This window comes from Trematomus bernacchii, unplaced genomic scaffold (genome assembly GCF_902827165.1).
Source record: "Trematomus bernacchii unplaced genomic scaffold, fTreBer1.1, whole genome shotgun sequence".
In the NCBI taxonomy this organism is placed as follows: domain Eukaryota; kingdom Metazoa; phylum Chordata; class Actinopteri; order Perciformes; family Nototheniidae; genus Trematomus; species Trematomus bernacchii.
The window spans coordinates 5,589,988-5,615,049 of record NW_022987531.1 but is presented as its reverse complement, the minus strand read 5'-3'; the positions used below and the strand labels follow the sequence as shown (position 1 = coordinate 5,615,049).

Below are 25,062 nucleotides of genomic sequence, written 5' to 3'. Positions count from 1 at the left end.
GAGACGATATAAATACTTCTCCCATGTGCTGTACATTTCTTAGTTACACCTCTGAGTAAAGTGGATGTTACGTCAGCTACCTGAGAGAACAGGGCTGCTCTGTAGTAGCCCCCTCTCACCAGAAGAGGGCAGTGATGCTCCACTGACTGTCAGCTGCAGTTAAACCTAAGAGGAGAAGAAGAAGAAGAAAAAAGCTCACCCACAGGTTTGTTTCCGGGTCAGCGCGTCACGTTGCCACACTGTAAACACAGTCCACACTCAGTTTAAACATAATCGTTCAGAATAAGTGATGTACTGCGGTTTCTCTTGAGGTAGGTAACCATTTTTCACTTTAAAAATGTCCGTTTCTGTCTGACATACAGTGACTTTAAATCACTGGATATGTGTTGTGTTGTTAGTTCAGTGCTGAATGTTTCCACAGTACAGCCACCTGTGAATGAACCACCAGCGTGCTGTTACTTCTAATAGGGCTCTTTTTCATAGTTGTGTTTAAAAAAAGATGTGTAATTCAGAAATGAAGTTGGGAGACCATGCTCGTGAGATTTTGTTTACTTGCTCATTTTTTTCTAGTGTTTTACAGTCACCATAGATAACTGTTAGCTCATGATAACTGCACATCACTTTTAGTGCTCATAAAATGACTATGTATATCGAAGAGCTAATGCTAGTAATAGTAATTATTTCCTACATAAGCCAGCTCCAGATGTGAGCATTTGCTATAGTCTGATCAGTCTTGTTTGTTTACTTTTTTATGAGAATAATGTGGTGTAAAAAACATTTAAAAGCATAGATTGTTCATTCTCAGTAAGAGGTAAGACAGTCTGTCATTTGTTAACTACTACTGTAACATCACAGAGATGTGTGACAGCTGATTTATTTGGGGCTTGATGCATTGTTGACCTGCAGGACTAACATATGCGATCTTCAATATGCTTAACTCTAGGTTCCTTGACATATACAGTCTTTCCTGATTTGTGGATTATTTTAGGTGTGATACATGTATCACACTTTTGTATGTATTTTAGAAGAGTTATTATGTGATAAGAGCAAATGCATTGTTTTCATCACACCATTAGGCTGTTGGGAAGTTGTATTTGATTGTGTAGAACTACATATAGGTCTACACCAGGGGTATCAAACTCAAGGCCCGTGGGCCAAATCCGGCCCGCGACTTCATTTTATGTGGCCCGCAAGAGCTTGCAAAGAATATAATATGTTTATTATACGGTTACATGCTACTTTACAGAAGCACGTTGCCCATAAACTACATGTCCCACAATGCATCTCAAATTTGACTTTTTTCTCAGAATTTGACTTTTTTTCTTCAAAATATGCTTTTTTTTCTCAGAATTAGTTTTTTTCTTCTCAAAATGTTACATTTTTTCTTCAAAATGTCACTTATTTTTTTTTGTTTTTCCAGAATTTGGCTTTTCTTTTTAAATCATTTTGTGACATTCTTACTGAAGAGACTTGCAATTATTTTCCCTAGACTTCTGCTTTCAGACGTAGTTAATTATGAAGTTATTACCCTATCCGATAATCATCCAATGCAAAGGCAATAATGTAATATATAATACATTATTTTATATATATTAAATATTTATATATGTATTTTTATATAGTCTTAAAGTTACAACCGGCCCTTTGACTGCAACCATAATGCTGATGTGGCCCGTGATGAAATTGAGTTTGACACCCCTGGTCTACACCGTCTGCTGTATTTAGAGATTCAGGATATATGCTGTGATTGAATTTCTCATGTTCCTTTTGTTCTTGTTGTCAGGTTGAAATAATCATGAAGAACAGAAGCGGGGGCTATGTGGACAACCGGCTCAAACAGAGAGTGGAGCAGGTAAACACCCATGGCCTCATTCTGACACTGCTGTATGATATCAGGTCTGTGGGATTCATTTAATAAACCATGTCCTTGTTATTCATTAAGTAACAAATAAGCAGTATAACGCCGTTAGCTCGTCCATTCCATTAACCAGGGATCTTACGATTGCCCATGATGAGAAGGGAGGGACACGGCTTATATCTCATTTTCTCCATTATCTGGACCCAACTCTCCTCCTTCTTCCCTCTGCATCCTCTCTGAAGTGATGTCACATAAATATCACAGCCTGGGTCCTTCTTTCATGCTGTGTCTAGTGTTATTTGTGTTTTTTAATGAGAATGCCATCAGAGACCGGGTCTGATTTTCTTGATGTTGAATTGTGTTTTCAGTACATGGCGACCTGCTCCAGTGAATATGTGGACCTGTCAGCCATGGCTGTGGAGCTCCAGAGACTGCACAGGCAAGTGCATCACAACTAGGGCCTTTCATCATTTGGTATTTCCAGCCAAAAACTTCAGAGACATGTTTTGTATATATCTGAGACCTATAAATATTGTTAAAAAGAGTATAATAAGTACAAAGTGGACACTGAGTGTGTATTAATGTCTATATAAACAATTCAAAAATGTTCTGTTTCTATTTCATCTTTAGAATGGATTACGGCAGGCGAAACAAAATAGCTTTCAGGCTTCAAGTAGAGAAAGGTAAGAGTGTACCGTACATTAGTGCCGTATCACACTGTGAATGTAGTTTGGCGTACATGTGTTTTCAGTCTGTGTGTTCCTTTTGTACAATTATTGCACTTGTTGTGATCTTTATAACATTTGTTTAATCGTACAGCGATGGTACCAACTCATCCATGCCATTGTTCATGATAAAACTCTGATCTGTTTTTCTTATCTGCCTCTACTAGTGTATGACATATTAATGAAGGACTCTGGGATAAATGATCTGGAGAACAAACACATGGCTAAGAGAGCAAAGCACGCCAACAAAGGCACGGGGTAAAGAACACCCTCTAGCACTGCTTCCCTCCAATGTACTTATATTCTATATACACAACTAATGCCATACAACGTGTGTGTGTGTGTGTGTGTTGACAGTGAAGGCAGCAGCAGCAGCTCAGAGGAGGACGGCGACAGTGATGATGTCATTCTGGAGGACACGGTAAGAATAAATGGGAAGGTTAAATCAAAAGGCTACGGGAAGATTCAGACCAAAAGGAATAAAGAAATGTGTTTATGGGAAGCTTGTTTAACTTATCTTAAAACACACAACTTTAGATAATTAAGTGAAATCACATGTTAAGCACTTAGAACAACTTGAATCCACCAAGGCTGTCCTTTCTAAACAAAATATATGGATAGATAGATGGATTTCAAAAAGATTCCTGCTCTAAAAGGGATGGCAGTTTCTTTATCAAGAGCCTTTTAGGTATATTTACAATATTTATCAGTGGTAAAAGGCTTTTAATATAACAATACAAGGCACACAAGGCAATCATCAAAACATGATTTGATTGATTTTGCTAACTTATAACTTAAAGGTCCCATGTCATGGCCATTTCCACTGATCATAATTACATTGTTGAGGTATACTAAAATAGATTTATACTGTGCAATTTTCCAAACTCACATTGGTTTCGCATACAGCATCTCTGTAAAGTGTGTGTATTCAGCAGTATTCACTCTCTCCACTAAACGGCTCGTTGCAGCTCTTGCCCCCACCTCCCTGTGAGCCCAGTGTGCTCCGATTGGTCAGCTCGGCCACTCTGTTCTGATTAGTCAACCACCAGAGAGGCTGCGCCCATGTCTAACAGTGCTTTTTTCGGCTCGCTCTCAGCGGAACATCAGTCTTATAATGGCCTCGGTACAGCCGTATATTTCATACGCTAACTAACCGAACTGTACCTACAACTGTTGTTATAGAAGAGTAAGTTATTTTTACCTGTAATAAACTACTACTGTTTGATGAGAAATCAAATCATGGTTTGCTATATATGAATGATATGTTATAGGAGCAAATAATTCAGGGAAGAAAGGATACTAAGTATTTCCATCAAACTTTATTTTTAGAAATGTACAAAATGAACATGTGTAAATATATAATACGAGGCATCAGAGTGGTCCTCCCGTCGTTTGTTGTCCGCCAGATACACCAGGAGTTTCCTGATCTGGCTGGACGAAATCAAATGCAAATCTCAAAATATTAGAGAAACTTAGTTGTTTTAGATTCGTTAGTAGTAGTTGTGGTAGGAGTGTGTATCTATCTAATCTATCTATCTAATCAACACAGTTAGCTTGCCAGCTAATATGCTAACCTACGTTTGCTAGTTGTTCAGTGTAATATGCCAATCTACTATGAACAACAGCTAGTCTAGGCTAGCAAGAACATGTTTACAATTGCAATCTTATACGGGTAGTCTTCTACGTTCGGTCATTCATTGTAGCTGGCATGAAAACAATGTTTTCCCTAGCATGTGTAGCTCTAGGTAGCCTTGTTGTTTAGCTATGTAGCATACACGCTATGAACGGTAGCTCGGTAGCATACACGCCAGGAACGCCAACTATAATGTACGGTAAATCACCCGGAGTATACTGTCTATGAGTATTTTGTGTGTGATTGCAGACATTCTCCAGCTATGAGATACATGTAAGGCCATCTGCTAACATTGGAGTTGATATATGGAAACGCTAGCAACTTAGTTAGCCCAGTTAGCATTGCTCGCACACACACAGACACACACACTGCTGGAGGAGCTGACAGGCTTGGCGATAAAGCTAGAACAAGCGAAACTCATCCTGAGCACACACAAACACTCGCAGCCGAAGTAAAAACAATAAGTGTGGCTTGATATTGAGTAAGAAAAAGGTTTATAACGCTGTGAGCATGGGTCTGCGGAGAGCATTTCAACGTAATAGTCCGAAAAACGTTTACCCATTTAAACAGTCGTGGTAGATACCTTGTTTGTTTTAAACATCATAAATACACAAACAACAATGAATACTTACAGGTTGTGTACCCGAATCTCCCGCTGGTCCAAACTAAGTAGGAACAGCATCGTTCTTCAGTGCCCTACGCTGTACATATCCGGCATGAATCCTGAAAGGTTTTGGGAAGCTTTGTTACGTGAAAGGCTGGCAGAGGGTGCGGCCATAGCTCTGGGCGTGGCTACTGGCCATCCCTACGTCACGATACCCAGGAAGTAAACAATGGAAAATGAGGAATCTCCAACGAGGCGTTTTGGGGAGGTATTTTCTGTGTTAGAGTTTTACTCGCTGCAGGGTGTATTTTGAGGGTTTTTGACTCTGCAGACCGTTTACATGCATAAAAACCTTCATAACACACAAGGGACATGACATGGGACCTTTAACTTAAGGCCGCTACACACCCACCTGAGACCAAAGAACGCGTACCGAAGGCGTCCCGACTTTTACGTCAGCTACGTCGCCTGCGTCGCCCACTACGCCGCCCGCCTACGAACACACCACAAATACTTCAGTCGACAAGTGGCAATAACTGTCCTTACCAGCAGGCAGCGGTAGTGTGAACAGCCAATCAGAGTGATTGCTTGGGCCGACTTTCTCTGACCTCCCGCGGCCGATTCAACATGTTGAAGAGGCCACGGGAGGTGTGAAAAGGTGCCGTAAAGAGGCGACGGTGCGGGACACACCAACCTGAGTAGGGCGCCGCGAATGCCCGACTGCCTCTGATGGCCTCTGACTCCCAAAATCGGGTTGGTGTGTAGCCAGCTTTAGGCAATATACCTCACCTCTAGTGAGGGGCCCAGCCCTTGGTAGGTTTTTCTGTATGTGGCCCTCGGTGAAAATAGTTTGGACACCCCTGCTTTACATAATCAATGATGGGCCTCCAAACAATCTCAAATGCTGTCTGGACCTTAAAATAATAATAATAATACATTTAATTTATATAGCGCTTCTATTTCGTATAAGGCTTCGCCCTCTAAGGCTATCGCTATTGGGTAATCCCACTGCGCATGCGCAGCACTGACAGACTTAATCCACGCCCACCTATGACGTGGGCCCCACCTACGGCCTCACTTCCGTATAAATAGGAAGTAGGCCCGACCAACTGCTCCCATTTTTCTTCAGCACTCCGTTGCAGAAGCACTGGCCCTCTGGCCCACAGACAGCGGAGAGAGGACGCTCTCGCTGCTGCGGCCGAGGATGATTAGCTAGTCCAGGAGTCTTACTCCGTGGACCAAGACCTTGATTTATGGGATCAGAGTGGCGGGCAGCAGTCAGGCGACTCCTTCCCCTCCATTCACGGATCACCATGGGGTTCCCCCGGCCCCATCCTCCCTCTCCTCCGGACGGGGGAGACAGGGCGGGGGCTCGGGGTCAGCCCGACATATGAGTTATGACCGGCTGTGGCTGGCTCGCTCCAGGGAGAAAGGAAGCGGCTTTACACAGACGATACAGGTAAGTACTGCCGGGGATGGGAGCACGCAAATGCGGCTCTCACTCCCCAGGTGTCGTGCACTCATTGTGTCCGTCTCCCTCTGGCCCACAGACAGCAGAGAGCGGACGCTCTCGCGGCTGCGGCTGAGGATGATTGGCTAGTCCAGGAGTCTTACTCTGTGGATCAAGCCCTTGATTTATTGGATCCGAGTGGCGGGCAGCAGTCACGGATCACCATGTGGTTCCCCCGGCCCCATCCTCCCTCTCCTCCGGACGGGGGAGACTGTCAGCCAGACAGCCGAGCCTATGGGTTCGGCTGCCGGGCTGACACCGGGTCACCGGGTCCCTCTATCCGCCATCTCGGATCTGCCGTATAGGCGGTATTCTCCAGGAACTCCCGGAGATCATCGGAAAGGCAGCCGCCTAATGAGATCTCCCCGTTCCCCCGGTTCAGGAGAGCTCTCCTCCGGATGACATAAAAAAGCTGTATAAGCGGCTGCCTCATAGCCTATCGGTTATTAGGCAGCAGGGCTCGTGGCACAAACCGGCTGTCTTTAAAACCTGTCGGTTGATTAGACAGCACGGGCTTGTTTCCTATGTCACAGATATACCTCCACACACCTCCGCTCATTCCTCAAGCGAGTTTGAGCGTGAACGCGCCTCAATGTCCGGTTTACGAGCCTTCTCTTAAACGGAGACATGATGAGAGCCGCTGTGCAATACAACATGTGGAGGTGCATAAGCCAGCTGGGGTTAACCGGTCGGTTAACAGACAGCGGGGCTCGCCGTTTGAGCCGGCTGTAACCTGTCAGTTAGCAGGCAGCAGGGCTCGCGGCACAAGCCATGCTGTATTTAACCAGGCGGTTATTAGATAGCAGGGCTTGACGTTTAAACCTGATGCTCCTAACCTGTCGGTTAGCAGGCAGCACGGGTTTTTTCCTCTGTCCCAGATGTGCCTACTACACACGGTCGTAATGAGCCCAGGGCTGTTATTACGCACTGTGTGAATAGCACTGCACACACCTCGCTCATTCCTCAGCAGGGTTGAGCGGGAACGCGCCTCAATGTCCAGTTTACGAGCCTTAACACTCCTAAACAGAGACAGGGTGAGAGCCGGTGTGAGATGCAGCGTGTGGAGGCCCCCTCCGGCTCTGACGTGGCTCGTCACCATGACAACCACAGCACTTTCCAGAGCATGTCGCGCGCTCTCAGAGTATTACTCAGAGGGCGGCGCGTGTGTTCGGTGGACAGATGGTTAATATTATGCAGCAAGGCCCACCGGGTAAGCCGGCTGCCCCTAACCTTTCGGTTATAGGCAGCATGGCTCGCTGCATAAATCTGCTGTCTTTAAAACCTATTGGTTTTTAGGCAGCTCGGTTTTTCTCCTCTGTCCCAGACCTACCTCCTACACACGGTTGTAATAAGCCCACGAGTGCCATTATTACAGTGTGGACAGCACTGCACCCACCTCCGCTCATCCCTTAGGGGTGTTGAGCGTGAACGCACCTCAAGGTCCGGTTTACGAGCTTTCTCCTAAACGTGACATAAATGAGAGTCTGTGTGAAATGCAGCGTCTGGAGGACTCTGGCGTGGCTCGTCACCATGACAACCACAGCACATCCAGAGCAGGTTCGCGCGCTGAGTGGACGGCGCGTGTGTTCGATGGACAGAGGGAAGTACTGTAATATGCAGCAAGGCTCCCCGGTTAAGCCGGCTGCCAATATCCTATTGGTTACTTGGCAGCATGGCTCGCTGCTTAAGCCGGCTGGGTTTTTTAAACTTATCAGTTAATAAAACAGCAGGGCTTACTATTCAATTCGTCTACCTTAAACCGTACGGTTATTAGGCAGCACGGATGTTTCCTCTGTCTCAGACGTACCTCCTACCCACGGTCGTAATGAGCTCACGCCCCCCAGGTGTCATGCTCATCTCCCTCTGGCCCTCAAACAGCAGAGAGCGGACGCTCTCGCTGCTGCTGCTGCGGTCGAGGATGATTGGGCAGTCCAGGAGGTTTACTCCGTGGACGAAGCCTTGAGTCCTGGGTCCGAGTGGAGGGCACAAGTCGGATGACTACGCCCCCTCCATTAATGGATCAAAAGGGCCATTATTACGCCTCGTGGGGACAGCACTGCACACACCTCCGCTCATCCCTTAGTGGTGTTGAGCGTGAACGCGCGGTTTACGAGACTTCTCCTAAAACGGCGACATAATGAGAGCCTGTGTGAAATGCAGTGTGTGGAGGGCTCTGGCGTGGTTTGCCACCAACCACAGCACATCCAGAGAATGTACACCTGGCGCTATCAGAGTATTACTCAGGGTGGCGGCGTGTGTGTCTGATGGACAGATGGATAAGAGGCGGATGGGCAGAGGGTAGTCTCTGCAGTTCGCCTCTCCCCCCCGCAGTTCTACGGGATAACAGGGAACCCTGTCATCCCAGGAACAGTGTGTCGCGCTCCGTGCAGAGCGGCAGGAACTCTGTTAAAGGAAGCCTTTTTCCAGGGTTCCTCAAGGGGAAGAAAATCAGGGGTTTTTACTCCCGCTATTTTCTGGTCCCGAAGGAGACGGGGCGGGGGGAATGAGACCCATCCTCGATCTGTCAGTGTTCACAAGGGAATGGCCTTTTCCCATGCTGACGATCAAACAGGTGCTGGAGCATCTGTCAAGCCTGGGTTTTCATTATCAAATGGAAGAAGAGCTGTCCTCTTCCCTCCCAGGTTATCATTTAACTGGGAGTGGAATTGAACTCAGCCCGCATGAGAGCGCGACTCTCACAGCGGAGAGGGGAGAAAGTGACAGCTCTCCTCCGGCGCGTCACACCCCGCGGGGCGGTGACAGCCCTCTCCGTGATACAGTTTTTAGACATGATGTCAGCTGGTCACGTGGTGATCGCCCTGGGTCTCCTTCACTTGAGGAGACTCCAGAGGTGGTGTATTCGCCTGCGCATCGACCCTGTGCGTCAGAGGAGACGCATGGTGTACATTCCTCCTTCCGTGGGTTTGGTTTTAACCTATTGGAAAAATCTCCACGTCTTGTCAGTGGGGGTGCCCCTGAGCAGAGTGACGTCACACACCGCAGTGTTCACAGACGCATCTCTCGCAGGCTGAGGAACGTGCATGTCGCAGGCAGGGGGGGGACAGTGGCCGGTTCATATGTCTCTCCATATAAACGTGCTGGAATTACTCTCCGTATGGAGAGTAATCCAGCATTCTTTCGCCCCGTTGCGGTACAATCAACATGTGTTGATTCGAACAGACAACAAAGCAGCGGCGGCCTACATAAATCGCCAGGGAGGTGTACGATCAGCGCAGCTGCTTCACACACCAGAGCATCATACACAGCCAAATGGACAGCGTTCCGTTTGACATGTAGGGAAAAGCCTGGACCCCGTTACGGTCACCCTGCCTCACGTGCTGTCGTTCCTCCAGCTGTTGCTGGACAGGAACTGGCTTATAGCACGGTCAAAACATATGCTGCTGCCATTTCATCTTGCCACGTAGGTTTGGTGTCAGCACGGTGTTAGTCACCCTCTGACAAAACGTTTTCTACGGGGAATACAGAGACTCAGACCTGTGTCACGCGCTTTGGCGCCTCAATGGGATTTGGCTTTAGTGTTACGCGCACTGAGAGAAGCTCCATTTGAACCTTTAGATCAGGTCCCCCTAAAAGTTCTTGTCAGCCAAAGTAGCTCTGCTCTTGGCTCTGACATCAGCTAAAAGCGGTGAGTGATTTGGCTGCTCTCTCTGTGGCTCCGTCATGTCTCCAGATCCAAGGAGATGGCTGTTTTGCGCCCTAGCCTGGTTTTTATGCCAAAAATTATCACAGGTCTCTTTTTTAGATCAAGAGTGATAACTTTGGAGGTTTTTTTTTCCTCCTCCTCACACATCAGAGGAGGAAGCCACATCTCATCTCCTCCGTCCCGTGCGCGCGCTGTCATGCTATACGGCATGCGCGGCTGTGTTGCGCAGTTTCCAGCGTCTGTTTGTGCATTACAGAGAGCGCTCAATGGGGCAGCCTCTGTCTGCACAACGCCTGTCACACTGGCTGTGTGAGGCTGTGTCACAGGCGTATGTCTCCTCTGGGGCGGATCCTCCGGAGAACATCAAGCGCACGGCACCAGAGGAATTGTATCAACCTCTATGGTGTTGCACGGAGGACCGACAGTGGAAGACATTTGCATTGCTGCATCTTGGTCTTCCCCCTGTTCTTTTATTCGTTTTTATTTGAGGGATGTCTCCCATTCCTCTCTGACACACTCAGTACTGAATGTCCTGTCAGAGTGAGTAATGTCGGGGACACAACTGTGTGCCCTCTCTCCTGCCTGTCGGCACTCAGAGAGCTGCCCTGTTTCCTCTCTCTTTTCGTTGTAACAAGTGGGACTTTGGTCTCTACTTTTTATAACGACAGGTATTCACCTTCATTCCCTCATGGAGAATATTCATTTTAAATGCTACATTTCCAGGGACTGTGATGCTCCATTACGCATGGCGCAATGGACATGGGTTATTAAATTGAGTAGGTGTGTTTTTTGTGCTCCTGGTAACTGACGGACCAGTGGGGCGTGGACTACATCCTGCTTCGCCCTTAACCCAATAGCGATAGCCTTAGAGGGCGAAGCCTTATACGAAATAGAACTGGGGTTACGTATTGTAACCCAGCTTCTATGAGTATAGGCGCAGCCCTCTAAGGTTCGGGCCCCACTGGCTCCGTGAATAGCTGAAGAAAAGCTGTTGGCGTGGGAGCAGTTGGTCGGGCCTACTTCCTATTTATACGGAAGTGAGGCCGTAGGTGGGGCCCACGTCATAGGTGGGCGTGGATTAAGTCTGTCAGTGCTGCGCATGCGCAGTGGGATTACCCAATAGCGATAGCCTTAGAGGGCTGCGCCTATACTCATAGAAGCTGGGTTACAATACGTAACCCCAGTTCTTATCTGCCAAGACAAATCTCGAGCGCTTCACAACAAAGGACACTGATACAATTTGAGAGATAAAAATAAATAAATAAAATAAAATAAATAAAATAAAATAAAATAAATAAATAAAATAATAATAAAATAATAATTAAATAAATAAAATAATAATAAAATAAAAGTCGGAGATAGCGATAAAAATTGCAGTACTCCAGGTGTACCATGCTCAAAGTTTATTGGAAGGCCTGCCGAAAGAAGAGGGTCTTAAGGCCGGTGTTGAAGACTTCGGTGGAAGGGGCAGATCTCAGCTGATCTGGGAGGGAGTTCCAGAGGCGCGGGGCGAATGAGCAGAAGGCTCGGTCTCCCATTGTTCGGAGACGTGTGCGGGGGATGTAAAGAAGAGGAGCGTGGCTGGAGCGGAGAGAGCGGGTAGATGTCTGGGTACGGATGAGGTCACAGAGGTATTTTGGGCTTTGTCCATTCAGGGCTTATAGGATATCTTCTCCAATGGGAGGCCTGACAGCATCCGTTGCAGCCAATGAGTGATGCTTGGGCTGTGAGCCTTTTTCCAAAGCAATGCAATACAGGTTTTGGCGTAGAGCAAGCTGAGGTCTATAAATGTTCGCTCACTATATGTTTGCTCTTCTGGATACAAACCCAGCAGAAAACACTTTGGATCCAGTCAAATCGGCTTTGAACTGATCTTCTCTATTGCACCTCTTCCCAGCACACTTGAATCTTTCTGCGGAGAAAGGCTTTTTGAGATCATGGAACAAAGGAGACAACTAGTAGTGTGTCTTCCTGTATTTTTGGACCTGCTTGTAATGTGCTATTTATATTGTGTATTATGTTTTTATTTTTAAATGTTAAAAACGTTACCCTTAATATTTGAAGCATCTTGGAGTACCTCGAGAAGCCCTCTATAAATGAAATGTATTAGTATTGCCTTAACCTCAATAATAATATATAACTGGTTTGAAAGAAGTATATCGACTCTTTTGATATAGCCAGGCCCATCATTTCCCTTTGTTCTAGTTTTTCGCGAAGCTAAACATATCCTGGAGCTATCTCTGTACTAAATACTAAATACTAAATACAATACTCTAAAGCGCTTCGAGATTTGTCTTGGCAGAGGAGAAGCGCTATATAAATTACATTTATTATTATTATTAAATGGAGATGATGGATGTAGATTTGGATTGCCCTCACGCACATTTCCCAAATATGGGACTGCTTCTTAAAGGTCACCTATTATGCAATATCCACTTTTTCATGTCTTTTATACATAAACATGTGTCCCCTCTTTGTAAAGAGATTCTGAAAGTTTCAGGGAAAAAGATTCTCTCTCTTTTTGTCCTGTATATATCTGAGACCTATAATATATTGATGAAAAATAGTATAATAGGGAACCTTTAAAGAGTCCTCTCTGACAGTGAGATCTGATTATGCTATGTCTCTGTTTTTTGCCCTCCGCAGCCGATCAACCACATGAACAGCTCCCTAACGTCTCTGTACCGTAAAGGAGTCCCTGAGTCGGGCTCCGGCTCCCCCAGGAGAGATCCTCCTGCTGCCAGCACTCCTGGCGGCGCAGCCAGCACCCCCCCCACTGCAGGAACACAGGTGTCCACAGGAGGCTGGTTCATTGACAAAGGCAGAGGCCCAGAGGAGCGCAAAATCTTAATCGACCTGTGTGATGATGTAAGTTCCTCTGGAGGGGGGGGGGGGGTGTGTGTGTATTTAGAGACATACATTGTGCATAAGGAGGTAATAACTGTTGGTTTTTGTAGTTTTCTCCTGTTTTGTGTAACTTACAATACTTGTTTGAACAGTGTCTGTATATATGATTTGGATTAATTGTCATTTCCTTTTTTTTTCTTTTTTTTCTATTTCCCACAAAAACGTGTATCTTTCAATTACAGCAAAAAACCAAGTGAGTAATGATCTCATATTTCTGTCCCCAGCAGACGGATGTGTCCATGCTTGAGCCGGAGAAATCTACCAAAAAGTCAAAGAAAAGGACAAAGGTCTCTGAAACTACTGTGTCCCGCACCCCAAATAAGAAAGGTCAGCCTCGTCTAGCTTTCCAGTATAACTTTAAAGTAGAGCTGCAACTATTTTTATTATGGATTCATCTGAGAAATATTTGATTGATTCATCGTTTTGAGAAACTGGAGAGGCTTCTCAATACCCTAATTTCCCCTCCTCGACTCCTATCCTCGTGTCTTAGTCCCGCCCACAGGAGATGCGAGCAGGGGAACCGAGGAGAGAGGAGGGGAACCGAGGAGAGAGGAGGGGAACCGAGGAGAGAGGAGGGGAAGCAGCAGGCGTTTAGAGAAATGAGAACTCCTCTCCTCTGAGCGGTCATTTTAAAGAGACGTCCATTAATGATGACAGGAGGCACAGCAGCCCTCTGTCTGATGGACAGATGTGTTCATGACGACTTATATATTTACTTTTAATTCATTGACAGTGCGGTATAATGAGACAATAACAGGCTACAGATGCGGACATACACACACAAATATATTTATATAAATATATACAATTTAAAGTATGAGAGCACTCTCATAATAACGTAACACAATCAGAGACTGGATATATCCCCCCCCCCTCTCTGGTCGCTGAAATGGGGAATTGAAATTACGGGCCAAAAGTTGTATTGACAAGTATTAAAAGTAAGCATAGGACACCAAACCAACTGAGACCCGTCTGTCCGCCGCATCTACGCACTGTACAACACACACCTACACACTACCACACACACACACACCTACACACTGTACCACACACACACCTACACACTGTACCACACACACACCTACAGCTCCTAAAGCATAATCAGGCTACAGCTGTTGTGTATTTTATTATGTGAAGCACTAAATGGTCTTAGAAAAATATCGTCTCTTTGTTTGTAGATATCTACTAAACTACAGCATACAAATACAGAGAGTAATGTAGGCCTGTTATACTGAGTGATATATATTTTACACACTGCTCTGCTTTCTGCACGGACCTCACAGCTGTTCTCACTGTAAACATCGCGTCGCGATGAAAGCAGTTACTAAAATAATATCCATGGGATGCATGCAGAGCTGTGATTGGCTGAGATAAGTCCGGCCGTGCGACACGACTCCACCGTTCCCGGAAATGCATCCGCGGAGGAGCCGTGGAGGACCCATCAGTGTATCCTCGGTTAGAGCTCCTCCAGAGAGCCTCCTCGATGCTCGATGCTCGGTCCTCGATGTGCATTTAGAGAAATAAGATGTCCTTCAACATGGCGCGCTGAAATCCATTTCCGGGTCACTACCGGAGGACCGAGGAGTCGAGGAGGGGAAATTAGAGTATTGAGAAGCCTCTTGGGATAACATTTCCTCTTTCTGCCATTTTGCATGACAAATTACGTAAGGATTAACTAAATATTTGCAGATTTTTTTATTCTATCAATCGATTTATAAAGACGAATTGTTGCACACACTATTGAACACCACTCAAAAATATAATTTATATTCCCTGTATGGCTGCAACATACAATTCTTCTCATAATTAATGGACAGATGATATTTATTTCATTATTTATTGTGTAATGTATTGACTATGGTTGTTGAATTGCTAGTTGACACGTATGTATGAACAGTATTGGCTGTGAGGTTCCACTATGTTGCATTCACAGTATTTTCTCTTTGTAAATGATTTTTCAGCAAAATCAAAATCACTCGAGCTGCAGTATCCCACTCTGAAGTTTGAAGATGTGGGAGGCAATGAAGAGACGTTAACGGTAAATATATATTTGAAACCTTTCTTCATTTATTTTACACAAAAAAAGCTGTTATTATTATAGAGTTATTTCATATTATCCGTTGTGACTAGTTTGAACCTGTACTACTTTGCCCCTGCTGCAGGAGGTGTGTAAGCTGCTGATCCACATGCGTCACCCGGAGGTGTACCAGAGCCTGGGGATGGTTCCTCCCAGGGGCTTCCTCCTGCACGGACCCCCCGGCTGTGGAAAGACCCTGCTGGCCCAGGCTGTGGCGGGGGTGAGTGCTGGACAACGCCTGGGGAGAACATGTGTACACACTCGCATACAAAAAGAAGATTTAGGTGACTTTGAACATAGAATGGTTGTTTTTTTTGTGCTTTTTTAATAAAGTGATATATTTTGTGTGTCAGGAGCTGAAGCTGCCCTTGTTGAAGGTGTCGGCTCCAGAGCTGGTGTCTGGAGTGTCGGGGGAGTCTGAACAGAAGCTCAGAGAGCTGTTTGAACAGGCTGTGGTTAGTACTAGTTTTCCTCTTCTATAGTGATCAACACAAGTCAAGAGATTGGAGGAGTTGAAGTCCGCACACGTCTCGCTGTAGGATTAAATAAACAGGTCATTTGGATAAATGATAGATAATGTTGCGTGCGTCTTCCCCCCTCGCAGAGCTCTGCTCCGTGTATCATGTTCATAGATGAGATCGATGCCATCACACCAAGGAGAGAGGTGGCTTCGAAAGACATGGAGAGGAGGATCGTAGCCCAGCTGCTGACCTGCATGGACGGTAGGACACACTGACTCCAGAGCAGCGTCACAATGTGTCCTCTTCTCAGAGACTTTATTTATAGGAAAAGCTACCTTTCATTCAGCATATCCAGGAAGTAGCCTCTACACCATCACTGAAACACATGAGCACATACTACAGTTTAAAAAAGCAGAAATAAAATCTGAGCTGACAGAAAATGCTCTGTTTTAGTTTAATACACACAGTTAAGCTCACACACAATATTTTATGAACATATAGGTTCACCTACTGAATTAAAAACAGAACAAATGAACCAAAGAAAGTGAAAACCATAAAGCAGATTCAGGCAGTAGGCGTAGATTCACACTTAGAGTATTACCCTACAGAACAGTACAGCTGACAGAGAAGAGATAACATCTGATCCTTTACAACAAACACTATATGCTATTTTTAGTTCTTACTAACATTGTAATCCTGCTAGTAATCCCCAATTTTGAGAAATGTAACAGTAAAGAATAACGCCTTTTTAAGGTAACTGTAAATTAAATAAAGTGAACTTATCGTGATAACGTAATCCTGTTACATGTATGCGTTACTCCTCAACCTGGCGCTCAATCATAATCTGAATCGCGCTAAATTAGGCTCATTAACAGCTGGTGGATATGTGATATTAAGCAAAAGGTGAAGCAACTGCCAACACTTAGAAAAGAGAAGAGATACAGAAAATGACTTGCTCTCCTCCTGGCAGACCTGAACAGTCTGACGGTGACGGCTCAGGTGATGGTGATCGGGGCCACCAACCGGCCGGACTCCCTGGACCCCGCCCTGCGCAGAGCGGGGCGCTTCGACAGAGAGATCTGCCTGGGGATCCCTGATGAAGCAGCTCGACTCAGGTCAGACCATAGAGAACGAGGATGTACATTAGGATGCTGAATATTGTATTGCTTTTGCCAAACGATCGCCTCTGTGGTCGCTTTCACACTTTGAAAAGTAAAAACCGAATTCTCTGTTCTGCAGGATCTTGAAGACGCTGTGTCGGAAGCTGAAGCTGCCGGAGGACTTTGACTTCAAGCAGCTGGCCCGCCTCACTCCGGGCTACGTGGGGGCCGACCTCATGGCTCTGTGCCGGGAAGCAGCCATGAGCGCCGTGAACAGAGTTCTGATGGAAAGAAGAGCATCGAGCCAAAGAAAGAGCTCCACTGAAGAGACTGTAACAGGTGGAGCTCAGGTGGAGGAGGCTGTGACAGACGGAGCTCAGGTGGAGGAGGCTGTGACAGACGGAGCTCAGGTGGAGGAGGCTGTGACAGACGGAGCTCAGGTGGAGGAGGCTGTGACAGACGGAGCTCAGGTGGAGGAGGCTGTGACAGACGGAGCTCAGGTGGAGGAGGCTGTGACAGGCGGAGAGGTCACAGAGACACAGACAACAGACCTCACCCCCCCGCTGCCTCAGGAGGAGGCGGGGCACAATGACCTGCAGGTATGGGGGTCTCCAACCACACATCTGTTTCATTCCACTCAGAAGGATACTGTACTTTTATCTACACATATAAATATAAACATTGTTACCGATGTTGGCAGTGAGAGCTGTGGTCAAACCCCGAATTGGTGTTTTATTTCTTCGGGGAATTCTGGAGCATTTGCATTAGTAATGCGGTTGCATATAAGTTACAAAACAATTCACCTTTAGAACTGAGAAGATCATATACGATAATGTAGGTCTGTCGCCCTGCTGTGTTTCCAAACATTACTGAACCTTTAATCACACCAGAAACATTAATAATGTAATGTTAGGACCTGTCAGTTATTTTGAGAGCATTTTCTCGTTCTGTAGTTTTGTATTTCCTTGCCAGTTATTGAGGGCATGTTGTGTGCTGTGTCCAGCAGGGGGAGCTGTGGCACCTGCTGCAGCTGCTGAACAGCACTGAGACTCTGTCGGAGGAGGAGCTGGCCGGCCTCTCCATCCTCATGTCAGACTTCCAGGTGTCTCTGGCCAGCGTGCAGCCCTCAGCCAAGAGGGAGGGCTTCGCCACGGTGCCCGACGTCACCTGGGAGGACGTGGGGGCGCTGCAGGACATCAGGGAGGAGCTGACCATGGCCATACTGGTAATCATCATCATTCTTCATGTTAAACATCTATGATCCACACCGAGAAGATCCATCTATACTCTACTCTGAGAAGAATATTTAGCTTGGGTCAAATTGGGTCAACACAATGGGATTAAAGAGGCCCTATTATATTTCATGGGGTTTCCCCTTGTATAGGTTTTTGTGCATGTCAATGGTCTGCAAAGGCTAAAATCCCAAAGTTCCCTCCAGATGTTGGCTAGAGCTCCAACACATTGTACGTGATAGGCAAAGGGGCGGGACTATCTAAGAGGTTGACCAATCACAACAAAGCCGTCCAGCTAACCAATCAGAGCAGACTGGGCTCTGGTTTCAGACAGAGGGTGAAAAGAGGTGCTGCAGTATGAGAAAGATAAATACCTTTTTGAACATTAGAGCATGGAGACACGTCACAGTAGTAGCACACAATACAAATATGGACCTGAACATGTGTATCATCTGTCCTCTTAAAAGCAAAGGAAACAATTGGAGGTTGAGGCACCCACCTCAGGCCAGCTTTTATGGATTTCTTAGCTCCGCCTCTCTAGGAAGCACAAAATGTGTATTTTCAAAACTTTCGAGAACAGCTTGTGGAAGACACGGGTGACCTGCAGTGAGTGCACAGCGTTAGATAGGTGGGGAAGCTGTCAAGACGCATGGTATTTCTGGGTATAAACAGCTCTGATCAAAATGAAGACCGCTGCTAAGATAACATGTTGGTGCTTTTTATACTAAGAAACAACATCCTTCTCATTGTGTGTCCTGCAGGCTCCGGTGCGTTCTCCGGAGCAGTTCAAAGCTCTGGGGCTCAGCGCTCCATCCGGGGTGCTGCTGGCTGGACCTCCAGGCTGTGGAAAGACCCTGCTGGCAAAGGTGAACCCACCCCCCCCCCCCTATCTATATAACTGTTTTATTACAGAAATAGTTTTGGGAAATAAGCTTACATGCTTTCTTTCTGAGAGAGAAATGATGTGATCTATAGTACTATTCATGATTTGGTTAGCGTAGCTTAGCATCATACTTAGCAAGAGGAAATGGCATTGGATAGAGCCAAGCTAACCGATAATCATGAGGTATCGAGTTGGTTGTTTTGTCGGCGTCCAGATTTTCTTACTCTGAGCCCAAATGTCCCCCCGCTGTTTCTACATAATGAATAGTCGGGGGTGTACTGTGTCTCACTGTGTGTTTCTGTGTTGTCTCCTGACAGGCAGTGGCCAATGAGTCAGGCCTCAACTTCATCTCTGTCAAAGGTCCAGAGCTGCTCAACATGGTAAGTCACCGAGCTGCAGGAAGATGGAAATGTGGCCGAGGCTGCTTGTGCATTATTTCACTGTTGGGTCATAGTACAGCCAACAGAGTGTCACTTATTAACCTTCAACCACGTCTCTGAGAGGCTCATTCAGTGAGTTCTGCTAGCATCACATCCGGTGTTTCTGTGTATTTAGCTCAGACTCTGCTCCTTTTTATACATTTTTCAATTTTTCCAGCCTGTTTTCATGATGATCCGTGTCATTCATTTCACACCCTTGCACTAAATATTGTAAAAGAAAGGGTTGATGTCAAACTCCTGGTTGTGTTCATTGATGCCTGTGTGTGCAGTATGTTGGTGAGAGTGAACGGGCTGTCAGACAGGTCTTTCAGAGAGGACGCAACTCGGCTCCGTGCGTCATCTTCTTCGATGAAATTGACGCTCTGTGTCCGCGCCGCTCGGGACACGAGGTGAGATACATGGACTTCATGATTTAGGAAAAATTCCATGAGCGTCATGTTTAAAATGTTACATTATGCATTGGAACACACCAGCCACGCTGTAGAAAGTCATGTCAGCTGGTGCAATTAATGTTCATACAGCTTTTCTTCTAAGACACCTCATGGCATGTGTGTGTATGAGCATTGTTTGTGTGTGTCCAGTCAGGAGCCAGCGTGCGGGTAGTCAACCAGCTGCTCACAGAGATGGACGGCTTGGAGACCAGACGGCAGGTCTTCATCATGGCTGCCACCAACAGACCAGGTAACCACAGTGACATGGCAAAATGTAGTGGGTTCAGAAATTAAGATTAAGCCTATTTCTTTTATTGCCTTTTCTCAACCTTTTTCTAAAACAACATGACTGTCTTGTCCCCTGCCAGATATCATCGACCCTGCCATACTGAGGCCAGGCCGGCTGGATAAGACCTTGTATGTGGGTCTGCCTCCTCCAGCAGACCGCCACGCCATCCTGCTCACCATCACCAAGGTACAGGCTCACCACAGAAAGAGGAGAGACGGAGACAGTCATATTACTCATCATGTGATCTAGCGTAGGCGGATGTTTTATGTTGAAAACCAGTACAGGGATAAATTGAACTGCTGCCACGTGAATGACTTGTTAGATATTTGTTATATTGCCATTTGTACTCCTATTGTATTTAATTTAAATCATTTATTTATTTCATTTTAATACAGAAACTGTTGGAAAACCCAATTTTCAGTGGGGAATAAAATATTCTGACTGAGGATTCTGATAATCTTATACACTGGGAATTCCTGAAATTATAAATCTTCTTTACCTGCAATTAACAATATGTCATTTATATTCAAAGCCGTTACTTGAAGTAGCAGTGATAGTATATATATTTTCTTCCCATCATTGTGGAAGCAATAGACAATCATAGAACACATGATTTCACAGGTTCTTCAAAATGAAGTCTTTCCCTAGAAATGTCTTCTATGCCCGCCAACATTTTAAAGACCCTTTTTCCGTTCACTGGTTCCACCTAAATTACCTCGTTATCCAGAAATAACTCTGCGATATTTCTATGACATGGATGTGATTTATTACAGTTACAGGCCTGAGTCTATCTTATCAAAGCCCTCCCTTTTTTCCTTTATTGTTATCTCTCGTAACAAAAAATTGTCCGGCTGTTTTCTATGGGCTCAGAACAGTCTCATCATACACACATGCACACAGAAGGATTCACACTTGTATTTCATGATCCGCAAAAGGATTCACACTTGTATTTCCGGATCCACACTTGTGTTTTTCAATGCACACACAAATGTGTTCCGTTTCATATTCATGTAAATAAAATCCAAATACAGAAAAAAGTTTTACATATGTATTTTTGATCCTCACATATTTGTTTTCCATTTAAATCCCCTGCACCTACAAACACAAACCGCTTTCTGTGCATGGATCGCTGTGCATTCGTGTGTGGGTTTTTTGAGACTCCCCTGACGGTGACCCGATTCGTACTTGTAATTTTTTCTATCTATAGCCAATCAGATGTCTCCTCAATTCTAAGCCAATCACATGAGCGCGTCCCCACGAGGGTAGATTTCTTGCGTTCATGACACTTCATTTTGCGCTGTCCGGAGCTGGGTTTCCGCGGACAGAATTTATTTTACCGGACAAATTTGAAACTTACCGGTCATGTTTCAATAATAATAATAATAATAAGAAGAAGAAGAATTGTGTAGCAGAGTTTCCGTTAGCAGGTAATTACCGGACTATGACCGGATGGCTAATAACACGGGAGTAAGGATCATCTTTTTTCCTCTCTCCCTCCCTCTCTCCTGACAGCCCGTCAGTTTCTCATGCAGCTCGCTAAAACTTCACTCGCGTTTATGTCCATATCGATCAGATCCAGCTCTCCTGATCGGCCTTTATAGAGAGCACCGATCAAACTATTAAGAGTGAATATCGGCCGATAATGACCGGCGGGGCTCCCCCCGTTGACAGTTCACTGTCTAGCACTGGCTTCGTAGTGCACTGATCGCTTAGGCTAAGCTAACCTGTAGCTGCTCCCTCCACACTCACAACAACTTCATACAGACATAAATAAAGCAGCTGTATTCGCCATACAGGAAACACACATTTAAAACGGTTTTGCCTGCCGTTTTTGTGTACACAAGCATCCATTAATGGTTCGGAAAGTGGCAATGTACTGAGAGTGGAGGTGTCCTGAGATTAGCGCCTGCAGGCAGGCTCCATGGACCTGTCAGCTCCGGACAGCGCAAAATGCGTATATGAAGCGCTACGTCATGAACGCAAGAAATCTACCCTCGTGGGGGCGCGCTCATGTGATTGGCTTAGAATTGAGGAGACATCTGATTGGCTATAGATAGAAAAAATTACAAGTACGAATCGGGTGGCCGTCAGGGGAGTCTCAAAAAACCCACACACGAATGCACAGCGATCCATGCACAGAAAGCGGTTTGTGTTTGCAGGTTCAGGGGATTTAAACGGAAAACAAATGTGTGGATCAAAAATACATATGTAAAACTTTTTTCTGTATTTGGATTTTATTTACATGAATATGAAACGGAACACATTTGTGTGTGCATTGACAAACACAAGTGTGGATCCGGAAATACAAGTGTGAATCCTTTTGCGGATCATGAAATACAAGTGTGAATCCTTCTGTGTGCATGTGTGTATTATGAGACTGTTCTGAGCCCATAGTTTTCTTTACATCCTAAACGTTTTTGTGATCCTCCCGTAAAAATATTTCACTTGATTGATTATTAACATTACCAGAATGAATAGATTGGAATGTAAAGATCTCCTTTCTCATTGCCTAGCTCATCAGTCTTCAACATGATCCCATTGCTAGGTTTATAACTGTGTGCTTCATAGTCATTGTTGAGGTTTTTGTGATCAGAAACAGGAAGGACCTTTGTCACTGGGAGGTGCCTTTAAGGCCCCTACACACCAGGCATCTTTTAAAGGGTCTTTGATACAACTGTGCTGCTGATCTTCTGTAGGGAGGGACCAAACCTCACCTGGAGCAGGATGTCAGTCTGGAGGAGATCGCCTTCAACGAGCGCTGCGATTGCTTCAGGTGAGTCTTACTGAACATTTCACACTGTTTCTGCCGCTTTTAGTCTGATTAATAAACTGGATTTCAACAGTGATAAAGGTGGACATGTTTTTTTCCCCATGTTCAATGATACAGATGTAGAACCTGTGTGTGTGTGTGTGTGTGTGTGTGTGTGTGTGTGTGTGTGTGTGTGTGTGTGTGTGTGTGTGTGTGTGTGTGTGTGTGTGTGTGTGTGTGTGTGTGTGTGTGTGTGTGTGTGTGTGTGTGTGTGTGTGTGTGTGTGTGTGTGTGTGTGTGTGTGTGTGTGTGTGTGTGTGTGTGTGTGTGTGTGTGTGTGTGTGTGTGTGTGTGTGTGTGTGTGTGTGTGTGTGTGTGTGTGTGTGTGTGTGTGTGTGTGTGTGTGTGTGTGTGTGTGTGTGTGTGTGTGTGTGTGTGTGTGTGTGTGTGTGTGTGTGTGTGTGTGTGTGTGTGTGTGTGTGTCAGGGGGTCACAGGTTCAAACCCCACTGCAGTCAGCATGTCGACACTTCACCCCAAATTGCTCCTGTGGGGATTGTCCACAGTACTGAGTATGTAAGTCGCTTTGGATAAAAGCGTCTAACATGTAATGTAATGTAATGTAGTGTGTGTGTTTGATGCAGTGGAGCTGACCTGAATGCGTTGGTGAGGGAAGCCTCTGTGAACGCTCTGAGGGAATACCTGAAGTCCCAGCCCACTACCACTGCTACACCAGGTAACCTGACTCCTACCTCAAATACCTGTATTCAGTATTTAAAGGGGCCCTGTTATGCTTTTTGGGGTTTTCCCTTTCCTGTAGTGTCTTCTATAGGTGTTGGTGCATGTAAATGGTCTGCAAAGGCTAAAAAGTTCCCTCCAGAGGGTGTTTCTCTCCCACACATTTCCCCACCCTGACTGAAACGCCTCCATTGGACTGCTTTGTTTACCTGCGTAACGTAGTGACATCACTATGTAACACTCTTGCTGCTATTGGCTAACGCTTCTACACATTGCACGTTATAGGCTAGGGCGCGACATCTCTAAGCAGTTGACCAATCGCCACAGAGCCGGCCAGCTAACCAATCAGAGCAGACTGGGGTGTCAATGTTGTTATTACAGGAACAATCCTTACAGTTCGTTTTAGACTACACCCTCCATATGCTAATATGCTAACAGAGTGACAAGAACTACTGTAATTAGCACATGGATGCTGACAGTAACATCATATCTTTTTTTTTGTTATCTCACATTGGACACTAAAACAGAGCAATTTCATTGCAAAAACGAGATAAAGTGTTCTAATCTGATTATTGGAAATTGCTATATTGAAAATGGTAACTTTCTCATGAAACACAACAAAAACATAACAGGACTGAATTCCTGCCTATTATTTATTTTGTTTTCATTGTTCCACACAGGACACACGTTCACTGCTGGCCCAGTTGTTGACATCAGAGTGAGCAAACTGAACTTTGAGGATGCCTTCAAGAAAGTTCGTCCATCTGTGTCCAAAAAAGTAAGTACACATTTTCTTGTAGCTCTAATAATAAATAATTGCACAGATGACTGCTGTTATCATACCTGAGTTTCATTACTGACCTCAAAATGATACAATTATAATAGCTTTAAACTGGGAAAATATGAATATGAATCAGACTCTAATCAGCCTATTTCACAGAAGAAGAAGAAACGTATTTATGAGAACCTTTACACCTATGAATTATATTTATATTCCGACTGTTCCTGTGTTCCCTGTGCAGGAGCAGAAGATGTACGAGCTGCTCAGAGAGTCCCTCATCAGATAACTACTGGACCAGAACCACAGTTCAACTTTAGTGAATCATTTTATGTAATGTATGTATACACATTTTATTATGTTGAATCATAACTGATTCCTGCTTTTGTAATAAAAAGTGTAGAAACCAAATATGTCTGTGTGTTTGTTAAAGGTTTGGTTAAAAAAAAGAATCCCAGCACTAACTGCTATACCATTGTTTTAGTAAAGACTAATAAAAAAAAATGTACATTTTAAAAGATAGGCTACATGGTATCATGTGTATGTTTACACCATATGTTTTTGGAAATGTAGCACTAAGGCCATATGGTCTTATTTAAAAATGTATTTAAGATCCAGGTGGCCTGAGGATAGGGGCCTGACAAGAGCCTGTCTTTGCTGACCTGGGTGACACTAGAAGCCTCTCCAGCGAGGACCTGTTGATAGTAAGGGGTAGTTATTTTCCTGCTTCTTCCCAAAGTCCACTATCAACTCTTTGTTTGCTGTCGTTCAGGAGTAGGTTGTTGACCTGAGAGGCAGCCAATCAGGCCCTCACTTCCTGCAGTCAGGCATTTACATTGTTCTCTGTTCTCAGGCCCAACACAGCTTTGTTGTACATCGGAAGGAGTGTACAGGGAAACCAGCAACGGGCTCAGAACGCAGCCCTGGGGTGCTCCAGTGTTGAAAATAATATTGGAAGAAGTGTTTTCCTCCGATCCTCCCCAT

The 25,062-nt window shown here is 45.2% G+C and overlaps 1 protein-coding gene across 5 annotated transcripts; it reads left to right on the top strand.

Moving 5' to 3' along the window:
• Positions 1–219: 219 nt before the first annotated feature.
• On the top strand, positions 220–24,483 carry nvl (nuclear VCP like). Of its 5 annotated transcripts, none has more exons than XM_034122483.1 (25): positions 220–311; positions 1,784–1,852; positions 2,227–2,297; positions 2,489–2,541; positions 2,751–2,841; positions 2,941–3,004; positions 12,641–12,862; positions 13,126–13,228; positions 14,863–14,939; positions 15,064–15,198; positions 15,332–15,433; positions 15,583–15,700; positions 16,410–16,554; positions 16,679–16,958; positions 17,049–17,138; positions 17,543–17,764; positions 18,533–18,637; positions 18,972–19,034; positions 19,364–19,483; positions 19,676–19,775; positions 19,894–20,000; positions 22,511–22,587; positions 23,207–23,298; positions 23,981–24,078; positions 24,323–24,483. In XM_034122483.1, the coding sequence occupies exons 2-25, from the start codon at positions 1,796–1,798 to the stop codon at positions 24,365–24,367; spliced, it is 2,637 nt and encodes an 878-aa protein (XP_033978374.1). In that variant the 5' UTR covers positions 220–311; positions 1,784–1,795; the 3' UTR covers positions 24,368–24,483. The 5 variants fall into 5 exon arrangements, with proteins under 5 accessions (XP_033978374.1, XP_033978373.1, XP_033978371.1 ...); XM_034122482.1 differs by having other exon boundaries at positions 16,679–17,018; XM_034122480.1 differs by having other exon boundaries at positions 16,679–17,138; positions 17,546–17,764.
• Positions 24,484–25,062: the final 579 nt, after the last annotated feature.